This window comes from Carcharodon carcharias, chromosome 10 (genome assembly GCF_017639515.1).
Source record: "Carcharodon carcharias isolate sCarCar2 chromosome 10, sCarCar2.pri, whole genome shotgun sequence".
Taxonomy (NCBI): Eukaryota; Metazoa; Chordata; class Chondrichthyes; order Lamniformes; family Lamnidae; genus Carcharodon; species Carcharodon carcharias.
The window spans coordinates 41,059,652-41,073,019 of record NC_054476.1 but is presented as its reverse complement, the minus strand read 5'-3'; the positions used below and the strand labels follow the sequence as shown (position 1 = coordinate 41,073,019).

The 13,368-nt window shown below is 41.7% G+C and overlaps 1 protein-coding gene across 4 annotated transcripts in view; it reads right to left on the bottom strand.

Moving 5' to 3' along the window:
- Positions 1 to 12,565, bottom strand: part of plekha7b (pleckstrin homology domain containing, family A member 7b) — a 518,153-nt gene extending 505,588 nt beyond the window's left edge. For all 4 annotated transcript variants that reach the window (XM_041197491.1, XM_041197492.1, XM_041197494.1 and 1 more), the window contains exons 1-3: positions 12,410 to 12,565; positions 12,206 to 12,282; positions 11,991 to 12,048 (exon numbers count right to left, since the gene is read on the bottom strand). In XM_041197491.1, coding sequence (XP_041053425.1) covers positions 11,991 to 12,048; positions 12,206 to 12,282; positions 12,410 to 12,492 — 218 coding nt within the window. In that variant the 5' untranslated portion in view covers positions 12,493 to 12,565. The remainder of the gene's footprint in view (positions 1 to 11,990; positions 12,049 to 12,205; positions 12,283 to 12,409) is intronic.
- Between the last annotated feature and the right edge of the window lie 803 nt (positions 12,566 to 13,368).

Here is a 13,368-nt window from a genome sequence, read left to right as displayed (position 1 = left end):
ATCAATGGTCAACCCATGTTGCAAACTTCAATCACTGAGCATTCAGCAGTGCCACGGCTCCTGGGACACACATGGTAATCTCAGTGCTCAGTAAACATACCTCCCCATGGCACCCCAGCCTCACTGCCACCAGTGGACCTGGGTGCATGGCGCCTCTCCAGATCCATGGCCTGCTGCTCGAATCAAGTCACAATGGCCACCTGGAATCTCCCCTCCCATCATGTTGGCACCCCTGACTTTGACACGCTTCACAGTTCCAGCACAGTACCTAGGTGCAGGTCCTTGAGTTTAACCCTGAATCTATACTCTAGATGTCAATGTCACACATGCTGTGGGTGCAGAACCCATTTCAGCACTACCCTCTCAAGGTGAATGAGGCATGGGCAATATCTGCTGGCCCACCTAGCAAGGGAAACGTGCTGTGAAGGACTCAATGCCGTAACTGCACTCGAGCGTTGTTTTGTGTGTGTGTGTGTGTGTGTGTGTGTGTGTGTGTGTGTGTGTGGGTGTGTGGGGGGGGGGGGGGGGGGGGGGGGGGGGGGGGAGAAGAGTGGGAGGGTACCTTGGGGCAAAAGGCTGACGACTGCATTAAGTGACCTCTGCCAACTTGATACTCACCCTTCCCGAGTGCAGGTGGTCATTGAATCTCGTGGCACTGGACCCACGTGTGTCACACCACATCATGGGAGCTCACAGTCTCCTCCTCCTAGGCACGTTTGGTCAGGTGGGGGGGCCTCCACCTCCCGCCCCTCAGACTCAGGACCTCCCGCCGTGCTCCCACCTCCTCCGGGAGGGCAGCTAGACACACATCCAAAAACCAAGGGGCATACTAACCCGCTGCCCTACCCTCCAGACTGACCTACTCATCAGAAGCCCTCTGGTGAGCTCTTCTACTTGCCATTGTGAGCAGCCTTACCAAGGCTGCCAGTGCTTCATTTAAACAGGCTGCTGGGTCACCATTGGACCCGTTGGTCATTGCACTCCTGCCACCACCTGCCCACTCCCGCTATCCTCAAGAATCGCGCATTACGCTGGTCGGGCCTTAGTTGCACCTCAATTGGCCTGCCCGCTTAAAATGGTAGCGCGGAACCAATTGCAGGCATGATCAGGTCCATGCCCGCCCACGCCCACTCCCGTTCGGCCCACCTGACATGTGGAAAATTCTCCCCATGGTCAAAACAAATTCAAGCTTGAAAGTGAAATTGTTTTTTTTGAAGATCTGCAATAGCAGCAGCAGATAGGTTTAGCACATAAACACATAATTCCCAACTACACGATGAAGGGAACTGCATAAAAATAGACCGTAAATTACTCACATCCAACAGATACATGATTCAACTTCAAAATCATATTTGCATGGATCAGGAAAGCCCACAACAGGGGCAGAAGGCAAGGAGTGGGATGTTGCCCAGTTTAGTTTATTGCAGTCCCATTCACCAAGTGAAAAAATTGCAGAAATATTCCCATTATAGTCTCCGCTGATGGTTCAATGAACAAATGCACCATACATACCCAGCAAATCAGTGCTAATCTGAGCATCCTCAGGAAAAGGAGGGATACAGTAAAATAAAAATTTGATTAATTTGTGCACTGATGATACTACCACTGAAGTAACATCTAGGTATTTTTATATTTTAAAAAACCCTTAATATAGTGACTGGTACTTGGAATTAACCCCACTTAATGATGTCTTACTGCCAAAGTTTGGGGTTGGTACATACAGGTCAGCAAATAGAAAAGAAAATTGTTGGATATACAAATTGGCCCAACCAGTCCACACTGGCATTTGTGCTCCACTCAAGCCTCCTCCTATCCTTCCTCATCTAACTCTGTCAGGATCACACTCAATTCCCTTCTCCCTCGTTTGCTTATCTAGCCTCCCCTTAAATAGATCTACACAATTCGCCTCAACTACTCCATGGTAACAAGCTCCACATTCTCAGGATTCTGGGAAAAGAAGTTTCTTCCCAAATTCCCTGATTTTTTGGTGACTATGTTACATTGACAACCTCTTGTATGATCTTACCCCACGGGTGGAAGCAATCTCTCCGAGTCGACTAGATCAAAACAACTTTCATAATTTTCAGGACCTCTATCAGGTCACCCCTCGGCCTTCCCTTTTCAAGAGAGAAAGAAGAACTAGCCTGTCCATATTCATCTCTTCCTAATAAATATAATCTCACAGTTCCAGCAACATCCTTACAAATCATTTTTATACCCTCTTCAGTGCATCCGCATCATTTTTTACAAAAATGACAGCCAAAATTTTATGCAGCAATGATCAGGTGGAATGAATGCAAAACCAACAGGGAACAGCAAAGATGTTCATCAATCTTTCTGCAGAAAGGAACGTGTTGCAATCCCTGCAGGGATCAACAAACCAAAAGAACCAAATGTACTGAACAACCCCGGAGAAAACCAATGGACAAAATTTCACTCTTTATAACTTCTGGTTTATCGATCGTACCAAGATAAACATACATTAAACGTGAATTAACAGGCAAATCACAGTCAATATAAACTATAAATTACATGTTAAATATAGGAGATAAAACAAAGATAGATCTCACTGATTGACTAGACAGTCCACTTAGCATTTCTAATCTTCCTCAGGTAGAATGCCAGCTCCTTTTCATCAACGATTTAGCCACCAATTCTCATCTGACAGTAGCTCCCAAAGAGCCAGAGCTCCAAGGGTACAGTCTTCATCAAAATAAAACATATCTCCAGAATCGCCTCAGTTCTGCTCAAGACAGTTTTCATGGCGTGGATCCACCAGTATCCCAACCCTCAGTGACAATACTGTGCATTGTATGGTTGGTTCTGGTCAGTCAATTACTTTAACAGGAACATCTGCAGCCACCTGGTATTTTCCTATTCCTAGCTCCTAGATCCAGCCTTCCCACCATTAGATGATGTGAGCTCAGATGGCACAGTGTCTCTTATCTGGTACCAAAAGGTTCCCCTTTTCCCAGAAACCTGAAGTTTCAGTTTCCCTTTCAGTTAAGATCTTTGACAAAAAAAAACAACCTTTAAACCCAAGATCTGTGCACCCACAGAGCGTTCAACAGCAAGTCATCTATTCAGACAAAAGCTCCCACACCCTCCTCCATGGTCCCCCAAACCGCAGATCCATCACAATGGGCATTCTGAAGCAGTTGCAGCCATGCCAAAGTGCAGGAAGTGGCTAACACCAGAACTATCAAGGTAAATGCAATCTAAGTGGCAACCTTGGGCAGAAACCTGGAGAAATTTTCAATAAAACACACTTGGCAAAATATTTTAATGACAGTCTTTGTGTATCACACAATGCAACATAACCAAAGTCAAATAATAAAGGTCACCATCAGGCCAATCTCAGACCATCACTGGTTCTCAGTCCTTCTCACAGTTAAAAGGGGTGGCAAAGAGTGTACCATGCTAATATATAGGAGAGGACATAATTACATCATCAAGTCACCAGTCACAACCATGGTTTTTAATGTTGTCAACACTTGTGATTCAGAGGGTTTTTTGTATATAATTTGCAATTAACTCAAATATAGCTTGCCATTTTAATAAAAGCCAGATAACTAAGTAAAAATAAATAGTAATAAGAATAATTATCAGTTTAAATAAAAAAAGATAAATAGTGCTTTAACCATAAAAAGAACTTTTAATAGAAATTACATTTTTGTAAGTGAATGATGGCATCAGATTTTGCAATGGGTTAGCAGACTCAGCTGGTCTCCCACATTTAACCTCCCTAAACTTGAGGGCATCCAAAACGCCACTGCCCATGTCTTAACTCGCGCCAATTCCCATTTCTCCTATCACCCCTTCACTCACTGACCTAAATCGGCTCCCGTTCCATAAATGTCTTGACTTTAAAATTCTCATCCTTATTTTCAAATCCCTCCATGGCCTCACCCCTCCCAATCTGTGTAATCATCACCAGCTCCACAACCCTCCAAGACCTCAGCACTTTAATTACGGCTTTAATTATGCATCCCCAATTTTAACCGCTCCAACATTAGTGACGATGCCCTCAGTTGCCTAGGCCCCAAATTCTGGAATAGCCTCCCTGACTCTTTGACCAAGCTTTTGATTATCTGATAGTTAGATGTCTGGGATCTCAGTCAAGAATGCTGAATGGGCATTAGTTGAGAGCCCAGATATCCATTTGATCTCTTGAAACAGCTGTGCCCCAGGGAAAACATTGCTGATTCTTGCTCCGTGACAGAATAGTCAATTGCACAAATTTTTATTTACACAAAATGAAGAGGTTCCAAGTGTTTTTAGTTCCTGCTATCAACACTTAAGGCTGTCGTAAAATAAGGCTGTCGTAAAAGAGTTTTTTTTTAAAAGTATAAAGTTATGAATGAATGACTTAAAAAAAAGCTTTTCCACAAATCCTATTGTTTCTATGGGGTTCATTGATTCTGTACAAAGTGTACAGTGGGTGAAAGGGCATGAAACTGCCATAGCTTGCCAGGGACGGTATGAGCAACCATTGGGAGTGAGTGGCAGAACAAAGTTGGCATGGAGGGTATATGATGGGTCATGGTGGGAGGTGGACGAGCATAGCTTGGCATGGCCAAGACTTTTTGCACTTAGCTTTCAAATGTTTCCCTCATCCAGACTATGATTCATGACCACTCTGAAGGGCCATGAACTATGAGTCCTTTAAAGGCAGTTCCAATTCCACGAAAATTGTAGGGGACTAGCGGACACCACCAAATTGGGAGTATAGGGTATGAGAATCCAGGAATTGGGTCCCAGATGCTATTTTTTTTTAACCTCCATGATGTCTCCCCAACTATATGACAATCCAGCCTAATATCTCTCTGTATATCGGTGTCATATTTTGTTTTACAATATCCCTGTGGAGCATCTTGGAAAGTTTTATTTATATTGCACATTTAACATGATTTGTTATTATTTTAGCACTAGAAATATATTTCCTTCAAAAATTACTTTCCATGTAATGTTTGAAGTATAAATATTTGACATCCACTTGTCAGAACAATACTAATTGTAATCACATTTCATACATGAACAGTTTCCAGCTATACTTAAGCCAGACTGCACAGGAGTATAGTGCATGACTGAATGGCGGGAAAGGGAGATAATTAGCAGAGAAGAGCAGCAAGTTAAACATGTAATGTATTTTAAAGGCCATCATGACTTTTGCACTTAGAAGACATCTTACAAAATATCAATTGTATCCTTCACTACACCCCTAAACAATTTCTATTATAATAGGACAATATAAAATTGTGCAATACTGCAGAATGTTTATGCAGGTCACCCCAGTGTCCAAATAAACTACTTCAGTGGTTTGTGCTCTTGGTAACTGAGATAGAGTATTGAACTTGGGATTTTGCAGGTCTCACTACAAGACTGTAAGATGCACTTAACTACTGAGCCATCAACGCAGTACATGCAGCAACATAATCATGTAACAAATGTATAAATCCTTTCCTAATCACAGCCCAGTGCAGCGAACGAGACTGACCAAGACCAACGTATAAAACGTTACAAGTAGCACCATTTGATCACTTTTCCACTTCAGAGAGGGAAAAAAGGAAAATGCAAGTCTACTGTTTTTGAATTAATACCTGTTGTTTATGTCAATCTGCACTGTTAGTTTGTTATAGTATAATTTTCAAAAAAAAATTACAGCTGATAGACTGAAAGCTGTGCAAAAATATGCAATGTAGCATGCATTGTTAGTCTCATTCATGCCTCATATTATTCAGCAGAATCCCACTGGACTCCCAACACTTTGGTCTCACTGTCTGATTCCATTTAAGTTCAGAATTCATTCCATTTTACAAGTCATTACACAAAGCATCAGAATCCAAACAGAGTTTTTATTTTCCAAAAGCACACAGAGGCAAGACAGAAAGAATGAATGAAAATCTGACACACAAAATTCCCTGAGGAGAGGCCATTTATATATTTTACTGTGTGAAAACATCCTTGATTTGCACCTCCCTTGACGCAAAATCCCAAGCCAATTGAAAATATTTCAGAAGTTACTGAAGAGGTACAAATAAAGTACCTTTCCTATGGTGACAGCAAGTGAACATCTGGTAACAATTTACTCACTGGTGAATATAACTGCTTCATAAAAATCATTCAACAATATCCAACTTGTGGTACAATGCTTTAGATTTATTGAAACAATTACATACAAAACAGGGAGCAGGTTTTGAAATTCAAGGTCTGGTTTGTTCCTGGGATCTATATTATAGAGTTCATATGTATAGAGCACTCTGTTACAACACAATACCTTTTGCAAACTTGGGGCTTAGTTATCTTCCCCTCCTCCACATCCACCCCTGCACCTCTTCCACTACCCCCAACATTCCCAGTACTCAGAGTTCACCTTGTTATCAGAAGTTCACCAATACAAGCCACAGTACCAAGATGACAGAAAGCATTTCAAAAGTGTTTCTTCAAATAGAAACTGAAAATACATGTTACAGAAAGATCACAATATATTACAGCTGGAGGAATCTACAATAAATCTTTTGCAACCCCCGCCAATATCTGGGTAGGAGCTCTGACATTCTTGCTAGATCTCGCACTGAATGGAGCTAGGTTTTGCAGGGGGAATTAATTTCTGTAAGATATGGTGTAGGAGGCATAGCAGGTAGTATTCTGAAATTCTGGCACACAGCTATGGAGCACAGAAACATGAGCTCACACTTGCAATTCGATATATTGGCCTTGTAACAAGTGCAGTGTAGCTTTACTAAAATTATATCTGGAGTCTAAGGTTTAAGCTATGTGGAGAAATTAAACAAACTAGGGTTGTAATCCTTGGAAATTAGAAGGTTGCAGGTTGATTTGCTCAAAGTATTCAAAGGCATTTAGGGAAACACAGAGGATAGACTGGGAGAAACTACTTCCGCTAGTCGTGGAGCCTGGGATTAAGAGGCATAAACTAAAAATTACGCTAGAACTTTCAGGAGTAAAATTAGGAAATGCTTCTTCACACGAAAGGAGTGTAGAAATTTTGAACTCTCTTCAGCAAACAGCATTTGATGTTAGATCAATTGTTAATTTTACAACTGAGATTGATAGGTAATTAACCAAAAGTATTAAGGTTCATGGGCAAAGGTGGGTATATGGAGTTAGACTGCAGATCAGCAATGATGTTAATGAATGGCAGAACACGCTTAAATGGGTTAAATAGTTTACTCCTATTCTTGTAGTCTTAATACTGATACTATTCTCAAGCATGAAGAGGGAGCAAACAGAACATTTGAGGGGTAAGAAAAGTTAGGAGTTACACATGTGGATTTTTGTACGTACCTGAAGCAACAGGAAAAGTGACAAAAGGTATGAGTAACACCAGTAAGAGTGACAAGGTGTAGCCTGGAAATGAATGTTTATATTTTGATCCACAGCTAACAAAAATGAACCCTGGAAACTAGAACAGATGATGTGAAGAAAATAATTGGTAAGAGTATGAATATGTACAATCTGCTAGAAAATTATGCTTACCCAAACATTTGCCTTGCATATTTTGCTCTGAGTTAGCAAGGTCATCAGCCAAGAGTGACAGCAAGCGTATGAGTGCAGAACCTGCACATTAGTGAAAATGGCTGCTGTAGAAAAAAAATACATCTTTGCAAAGAATGGCACCAGTAACAAACATTTCTTTATAATCAAAAAAGGGAAATATATAGTAACTGGAGAGTTTTCCAGTGCTATCATACTACCTAATATGAGAATTAAGGCAGGCAAATGTCAAATGAGGTGGTCTTACCTACACAAAAATAAGTTCATGCTCAAGCCTAAATTCGCATAGGTTGAATAAAATATAGCCTGATCTCTGCAGATCGGTCAGCACAAACGTTTATGAAATCTGTTACATTCTACAAATTAAAGTTTTAAGAACTGTAAATTCACAAATATTTATGACAACTTTCAGAATGAATTCAAATCTGAATATACTTGTACATGCACATCTGCAAAACTCAGAAAAGCTTCAAAACTGTTAACTGAAAAAGTACATACTTGCATAAAAACCATGCAGCCAAGGCCACTGTCAACTGAATAGGTTAAACCTCTGTTATGTTGCATATCAGGATGTTGTATTGATAATTTGGAATCACATGATCCAAATCAATATATTTCGTCTGTAGAAACGGAAACTGTGACCTCACACATCATGCAAAATGTAGTTACAGTGAAAGTGAAGTGGGCCATGAATTCAAGGTGCAGCTATACCAATATTCAAAGAGTCACATTATAGAGGGGCAAAAACTAATCTACACAAAAATCATGTGTTCTAAACTGTCCACTTTTTGAGTGAATGGATAATTTCCTCATGCAGCAATTACTAAAATAGCCTTGCTGACTCTGGCTAACTCATCTAGATAAATGGAAATTCTGGTAGGTGGCAGGTTACAGGTAACATGAGGCACCAACTTATCATTAACTAGCAGCCAGAATTTTCCAATCCCATGACACTGGGGACATACCAGTTAGCCCAGATCAGGGACATACACCAATTGAGGAAGAGCAAGGGAGGTTAGGATTATCGGGAGGTAACTAATTGGAGCCAGTGCAGGAGAATCAAATGAACCTAGCTCTCAGACAGAGCCAGACCAGCAGGTGACCTAGCCCTAGGCCACAAGAGACAGGAGTTATATTATCCATGTCCTCATGGCCAGATATACCTCAAATCCATGATTCATCTAACTGCATCCAAGGGCTTGGTTCACTCTGCCCTTGCCCAAAGCCTGATGACTTGTTCCCCCAGGAACCCTCACCTGCATTACACTCTCCTCCACTTTGTGCATGATCAGTTGATGGCAAACATTCATAACTTGGGTTAAAATCCTGCTCCTGCCTCAAGGGTCTGAATGATTCTAGCTGCCCATCAAGATTTGTCATTTTAAAAAAGGTCACTAGCAGCTTGTGCCACCCATAATCCAATCTATGAGAAGCACCCAGAGGCAGAAAAATTACTTTAGTGGACACAACGTAAGGAGTGACAAGCTGGTTGTCTGTTCAAAAATAGACTACATTTACTGTATTTCAGTGTGTCTGCATTCAGTTGGTACAATAACCAAAAAAAAAAACTGGCATGTCAAATGTATTTCAGCACCTGCATTTCAAACCAGACTACTAAATGAACTTCAGGTCTTCTTTCACTTGGGCAGAGCCTCGGTATTGAGGATAACCTGTTTCCACTCTGGTTCAATGGGTCCTGAGATGGCTGATAAGTCCAATGCACGATCTGCAGATCTTGCCACATGTGGAGCAGGTAGTGCTTGAAGGGTTGGGCGGATGGGTTGTTTGGAGGTTTGTGCACATTCTATGACACCTCATCTTCACCTCTGCACAAAATCTCTCGAAGTGTTTGGTTGGTCATAAGCCAGGGTCTCCCATGAGTTGGCAGGTATTTTTGACCTCTTCAGAGATGCTTTAAGAACATCCCTAAAGAGAGAGTTTCCACTGTCCTCCTGTGAGTCTCCTACCATGACTGAGTTCAGAGCAGAGCAGTTGCTTCAGGAGTCTGTTGTCAGGCATACAAACGACACATCCTGTCCAGTAAAGCTGGAGATTAGTGCCAACTTGCCCAGCAGTAAGGCTTGGAAGAGGATGCTGCTGTTGGACCACCTTTCTTGCCACCGGATTTGCAGGATCTTGCACCACTGCATGCACAGTGCATTGGAGGTGCTGCAATAAATCATCCAAGACACTGAAGCATATAGGAGCACCAGAATCAATGCTGCCCGGTAAACCTTAATCCTTAGACTTGACTTGGGTCTGAGTCTCGAGTCTGAGAGCCCAGTCCTCAAATATTCTTTTCCTCAGTTGGCCAAAGGCTCAGCTGAGCTAAAACCAAAACCACTCCAACCTCAGTCATAGAGCTTCAGTAAGCAGATGACGCATGAATGTGCACTCACTCAGAAACTGAGCTCCACATCAATGTCAACTCCTTCTCGGAGGCATATACGAACACAGGCCTTTCACTAAACACTGAGCAAACTAAAAGGTTTTCTTTCAACCAGCTTCACAGCAAAACACATCCGTCAATTAAGATCAACAGCAAGATCCTGGAAAACGTGAACCATTTTCCATATCTTGGGAGCCCCCTCTCGAAGAAGCCATAGATAATGACAAGTCATCATTGCCACCAAGTGACCGTGGAGTAGGCGGAGAGTGGTGATAAATTTCTGGAGGGCAGCCAAGTTTGAGTAGGATACACCATAAGTTTTCGTGGTTGACAGAGTCAAATGCTTACAACAAAATGGAAAGTCAAGGACGAGAAAAGGACATTTGTCCCACTGGAGCATCCCTTTCTGGAATTCTAACCAAATATCCATTTAACTGTCCTTTCAAAAAAAGGTGTATCATTACAAATATTTAACACCCTTTGCATGAAATAGTTCACCGATAGTTATCTGATTTAAATCCACTCTTCACTTGTTTATATGTACCATGTAGAGACTTAAGGTAATATTTTGAACTTAACTAAACCAATGCTGAAGAATTTCATGGAGTAATCATCTTAAATTATTGCAGTCGGTAACATTTGCCTCGCAACCAAACTTAACCCCTTCGATAACAGACACAGTTCAAAACTTAACATGTGGAGCAGATAGGTAACTTAGCACAAAATCTTTGGAACCTGTCACAAGGCACACGCACCATCCAGTGACTTATGGCATTTGGAAATACATGCATATATAATCACGTTAAAAGATAACAGTAACACTGTTAAGAGCCTGGTACTAAGTTTACTAAGCAATGAAGAAAACTAGTAGCCACAACACCAACACTACTTAGAACACAAAAGGCTTATATTTTACATTCATGAATAATAATCTACATTGTCAGATAAATCACCAATGGTTTTAAGGAACTTTTCAAACACAGATTTTTTTTGTACATTAGAAAACTGCTAGACAGCCAATAATGAGATGCAGCACAAAATCTAATTTTGCTTCAAATGAGAGTTGTAAGTACTCCAGCAGGTTATATGATAGCAACAGACTCCTTTCATCTGTGAAACCATCTCATAATGCACTCCCACACATTTAGGCATCACGCATACAAATATAAAATCGAGACACCATTTCACTTAGAATACCAGGAATGTGTTTCAAAAATAAGCACTCGTGTTTTTTCTTAAAAAAAATAACTGGGGAATGGAAAGCGGGCATTTTCGTTTTGAACTATGCACTGAATAATTCACTGCGAGGGGCTGCTTGTCACCATAGCAACCATACAAATTGCAATGTGGAAAAAAATATATTTTGTCATTACAACGCTTTATTTGTGAAACGACAAAGCGAACATCAACATCTCCTGCATAACTAGTGAGTAATTCAAGCAGTCTGCACAATTCACAAATTCCCCTTTTCCCCACCATACTAACCCCCATTCATAAGACTCAAGAGACGCAGGCTGCGCAGAGCCTGAGTTTGCCCATTGCATTGTTTTTGCACTTTCACCCAGCCAGGGAACACAGTCTGATTTACATCGGAACAGAAGAGGGAGCATGTATCTGTTTTTTCCTTCTTCGCTGGCGCCGTATTTTATTCTGGTAAATATACTGATGATACCAACAAACGCCACAAATAAAATACGCACGATTTTTTAAAAATCCGAAACCCCCACCCCTCCCGTTCAAACACCGCTATCAATCTCACAGGTTGTAAAACTTCACGTGACTACCTGTTGCTCACATTCCACAATCATATGATCGCCTCAGCAATCATTAAATATTTGCAACAGCCAGAAGACACCCAATGGTAAACGCAGACTGGTAGTAAATTCAACCTTCTGATTAACCTTTGTACTTTCACTTGAACTATTAAATTAAAGACTTTATTCCCCCCCTCCCTTAAAGCAATCCAGCCAGCAGCAGACCGACAGGTGGATCGGAGGCAAAGCGGGATCCGATCACTCATTCACCTGCTCAGAGTGTTACAAGTTTATAGCAGCAAAGTAAAATAAAACAGCAACACACAACTCACTTAATGAAGTAGCTGGCTCCTTCTTCACTGAAGCCTTCCTCCCATCCCTGAGGTAGATCTGGAATCAAAGAGATGGGTGGAGTGAGAGAGAGAAACCCCAGTCAGCAGATGAAACTTTGGACCTTTGCGTCCGTCTCAATTGCAACAACATAAATATATAAACAGGAACTGCCGGTTTAAACAAAAAAAAGTTGTTAAAGTCTTGCTCGACCCACCTGATCGGATCATATGGCCGGAGTTGACAGGTTCGCCAGTTCGAGGATGTAACCAAGTGGTGGTTCGTGTTTGATCGCTGCGGGAAACAAAACAAAGAAAGGGACACACACACTCACAAATAAAACAGTCATTCCAAACAACCTAAAATCACTGAGCGCTTGAAAGCGACAAGACTGCGTGAAAGTTGCTCTGGGTGAACATACTCAATGAAAAAGATCCGACCATCCTGACAGACCCCGTAAGACCAGTGAGCAGGTAGCATCTCCCGCCTCAATTCAGCCGCCATGATCCTGGCATGAAAACTCACTCTGTCTCAATGGTCTCCCGGATTATCGGCCCTTGATCAAGGACGCGCCGGGATTAAAGGAACAGCTCGGATTTGTGCCCGCCGACAGAAAATGACAGCTCAATAAAAAAGGTCAATCCCTTTAAGAGAAGCACAGGCCCCGATTAACGCGTCAGCTGCCGGGGAGAGGAGGTGGGAACATATTCCTACAAGGAACAATCACTCAAATCATTCTGCAACATTTAATATTGCATACTTGTTGCAAGATCGCACCAAATGAATCAGATGATTCTTTAATCCGATTATCAACTTCTTTCATCAAACTCAACTGCAAATTGTAACAGGACGGATATTGATTTTTTTGTTGCTGTCTGACTGAAAATTGTCTCTTGCGAAGTAATATGTATCAAAACTATTTGTCCTCTTCGGTAGCCGTTGAGGTGACATTTGTACAGATGTGGCACCCGCCCTAGGATTACCAACCCATCAAGAATGTCCTAGAGTCTCCAGGAATTGTAGAAGCTGGACACTACCGAGAACAACCCTAGAGAAAAATAATAGGACCATTAAAAAAAATCCTTTGAATGTCACTGAGTAAATTGGGTCTGTAACCTCTGGGATTTAGAGGAATGAGAGGCGATCTCATTGACACAAGACTCTGATGGGCCTTGACAGGGTAGAGACGTTGCTTTCCCCGGCTGGGGAATCTAAAACATGGGGCACAATCTCAGGGGTAAAGGGTGGGGGGGTGGTCATTTGGGACTGAGATGAGGAGAAATTTCTTCACTCAGAGGATTGTGAATATTTGGAATTCTCTACCCCAGAGAGTTGTGGATGCTCCATTATTGAATGTGTTTAAGGCTGAGATGGCCAGAT